Source organism: Cucurbita pepo, unplaced genomic scaffold (genome assembly GCF_002806865.2).
Source record: "Cucurbita pepo subsp. pepo cultivar mu-cu-16 unplaced genomic scaffold, ASM280686v2 Cp4.1_scaffold001419, whole genome shotgun sequence".
Taxonomy (NCBI): Eukaryota; Viridiplantae; Streptophyta; class Magnoliopsida; order Cucurbitales; family Cucurbitaceae; genus Cucurbita; species Cucurbita pepo.
The window spans coordinates 4,413-7,236 of NW_019647587.1; the positions used below are offsets into that span (position 1 = coordinate 4,413).

General features: G+C 37.9%; 1 protein-coding gene across 1 annotated transcript; it reads left to right on the plus strand.

Annotated features, from left to right (window-relative positions):
• The first annotated feature begins 605 nt into the window (after positions 1-605).
• LOC111786312 (short-chain dehydrogenase reductase 3a-like) lies at positions 606-1,373 on the plus strand. Its single transcript, XM_023666620.1, has 2 exons — positions 606-837; positions 1,036-1,373. The coding sequence occupies exons 1-2, from the start codon at positions 606-608 to the stop codon at positions 1,371-1,373; spliced, it is 570 nt and encodes a 189-aa protein (XP_023522388.1).
• Positions 1,374-2,824: the final 1,451 nt, after the last annotated feature.

Here is a 2,824-nt window from a genome sequence, read left to right on the forward strand (position 1 = left end):
AAAAAAAAAAAAAAAAAAAAAAAAAAAAAGAGGCCAATAATGATCGAAGAAAAGAGTTGGTTTATGGGATAGCCCTTTTTACGCTTCAAACCTAAAAATTAATTTGTTTTGCCATACAAAAAAGTTTTTCAAGATTCTGTCTGGTTGTCTCTCCCCTCTCAACATCTTGTCTCTTCCCTCTCAACATCTCTTTGACAACTCAGTGAGTCTTATTTTGAAAAATTAGTATCAGAGCCAACTTTTATTTCAACAAATTGGTATCAGAGTCGATAACGAATATGTTGGTCAAATGCCGCTACCACGATTAACGAAGACGAACTAAGAGAATTGGAGCATCCAAATGAAAGCTCTTCTCAGTTCTCAAGATGCATGGGAGGTGGTCGAAGAAGGTTTTGAAGAACCGAAGGATACCATGGGTTATACGGCGGCACAAAATAAGGCGTTAAATGAATTATGATCAAATGAAAAGACAGCATTATACATGTTGTTCCGGGCTGTTGACGAGTCGGGCTTTGAGAAGATTGCAAGGGCAACTACTTCAAAAAAAAAAGCGTGGGACACTTAAAAAAAAAGGTCTTCAAACTTTGCGTGATGAGTTAGAGAGCATGAAGATGAAGGAGTCAGAAAATGTATCTCACTACATTACGTGCGTACAGACCGTGGCAAATAAACTAAATCGAAATGGAGAAATGTTACCCGAGACGCAGGTTGTGGAGAAGATCTTGAGGTCGTTAACCGACAACTTCAAGAATGTTGTATGTGCGATAGAAGAGTCAAAGGATCTAGCGAAGTTCACAGTGGATGAACTCGCCGGTTCTCTCGAGACACACGAGCAACGTAAGAAAAAGAAGGAGGAGACACTCGATCAATCCTTCAGACTAAGGCATCAATAAAGGATGAAAAGGTACTCTACTCTCAAAATATTCAAGGTAGTGGTCGTGGAAGATGTGGGAATGGTCGTGGAAGTTGTGGGAATGGTCGTGGAAGTTGACGAGTTCTGAAGCCTTAAGGGAGGGAATGTTGCAAAAATTTTAGTGTTTTATGTAGGAGATTTGGAGGATAGAAAAATTATGGGTAGTTTTACGTCACAGGAGCTGTTTCATGATCCCGACGACTCGCGGGTGATGTGTGTGAACGTCAAAGGCGTCGAATTAGGCATAAAGCACGCGGCGCCTGTGATGATACCCAGAGCTACCGACTGCATAATCTCGACTACTAGTGTGGCAGGCGTTTCAGAAGGAATGGGTCCACACACCTACACAACATCCAAACATAATATTGTTGGCCTCACTAAGAAGCCCACGAACTTGGCCGCCATGGTATACGTGTCAACTGCATTTTGCCATTCGGAGTTGCCACGACGATGCTCGTGAATGCGTGGATGGATGACGAAAATGAGTGCATGAACTTCGGGGTTCCGTCTCCGGCTGAGGTGGATCAAATGGAGGAGTTCGTTAGGGGTTTGACCAATATTAAGAACCCCACAATGAGGTCTTTTGGGGAAGCGCAAAGCAAACCTATGAGAGCTTATGCTCAGAGTGGACAATATCACACCATCACATATAGGACATGTTTGAAAATTTATTAAATTTAGCAATATAAGACTCTCTCCCCTCCCCTATAAAGTTTCTTGAGAGTAAACACAAATGAATGACTGTTTTGAGGAAAGATTTGGTGGTCTTTGGTTCAGTAGAAAAATTACTGTAGAGCGACAAAAGTCCAAGATTTGATTAGGAAACGAGAAAATTATGGGTATATAAGTTGAGAATAATAAGTCCATAAATATGAAGCCAGTTGGATGATCCAAAAAATACAACCTGAAGAGCTTTTATTTAAAGGGGACGATATGATGCCATTGTTGAGATATGAAGAGGGTACCAATTGATATTATAATCATACTCCTAAATTAAATGTAATGATATAGCCATAGTGAGATGTGGTCGAGCTAATTAGATAGCGATTATGCTACTGTGAAAGGAAGATCGCCTAGTTAAAAGTGACTATTGGAGGGTAAACATTGAAAGATGACTATTTGAGGGAAAACTTGGTGGTCCTTCATTCGAGGTGAAAATTGTTTGTGTGTGACCAAAATTCTATATTGGATAAGAAAGAGGAAGATCATAGTAAAATAAGTGGGAGAAACAAAAAGTAAAGCCATAAAGACTTATGCCCAGAAAAAAATAATATCGTATCATTGTGGAGGCATGTGAAAGGTTCAATGTCTCTAACATATATCTTTGATAAAATGTTGAAGGTTATTTTTGGAACTTAAATGGAGTAAAGTAACATAGGATTAGGTAATAATACTAATATTTGTTTACTTACACAAAGATGAAGCCCTAAAGGAATATGATGTCATTGTTTAAAGAGGCTACATTTGTTACCGTACGAAAAAAGGAGGTTGAACGAATAAGAGATAGAATTGGTATACTTGGTCTAAGGGAAAAGGCGTATAGCGACTGTGACGGAAGGGACTATTTGTTGTCCTGAGAGACGGTCGACATGTTTTATTTATATTTCACATCATAATTCATTCTTAAGTTACCTAGACCATTCTCATAACTATTTGCAAACACGGTACACTATTTATAATTACTTTTTCTTTTTAATTGGGTGTTCTTGTGATTGATTTTAAAGGGTAACAGTACAAAATTTGACTGTTATATGTTAAAATGTATGAGTTTGCAACATACATGTTTTTGTTTATGTGCTTTAAAATGATATAAATATATATAGTAATAAACTCGAGTTTGTCTAAAATTGTAGAAATTCGAGCTCTTACCTCACGTTTGAAAATTCATTAAATTCATTGAGATAAGCATCT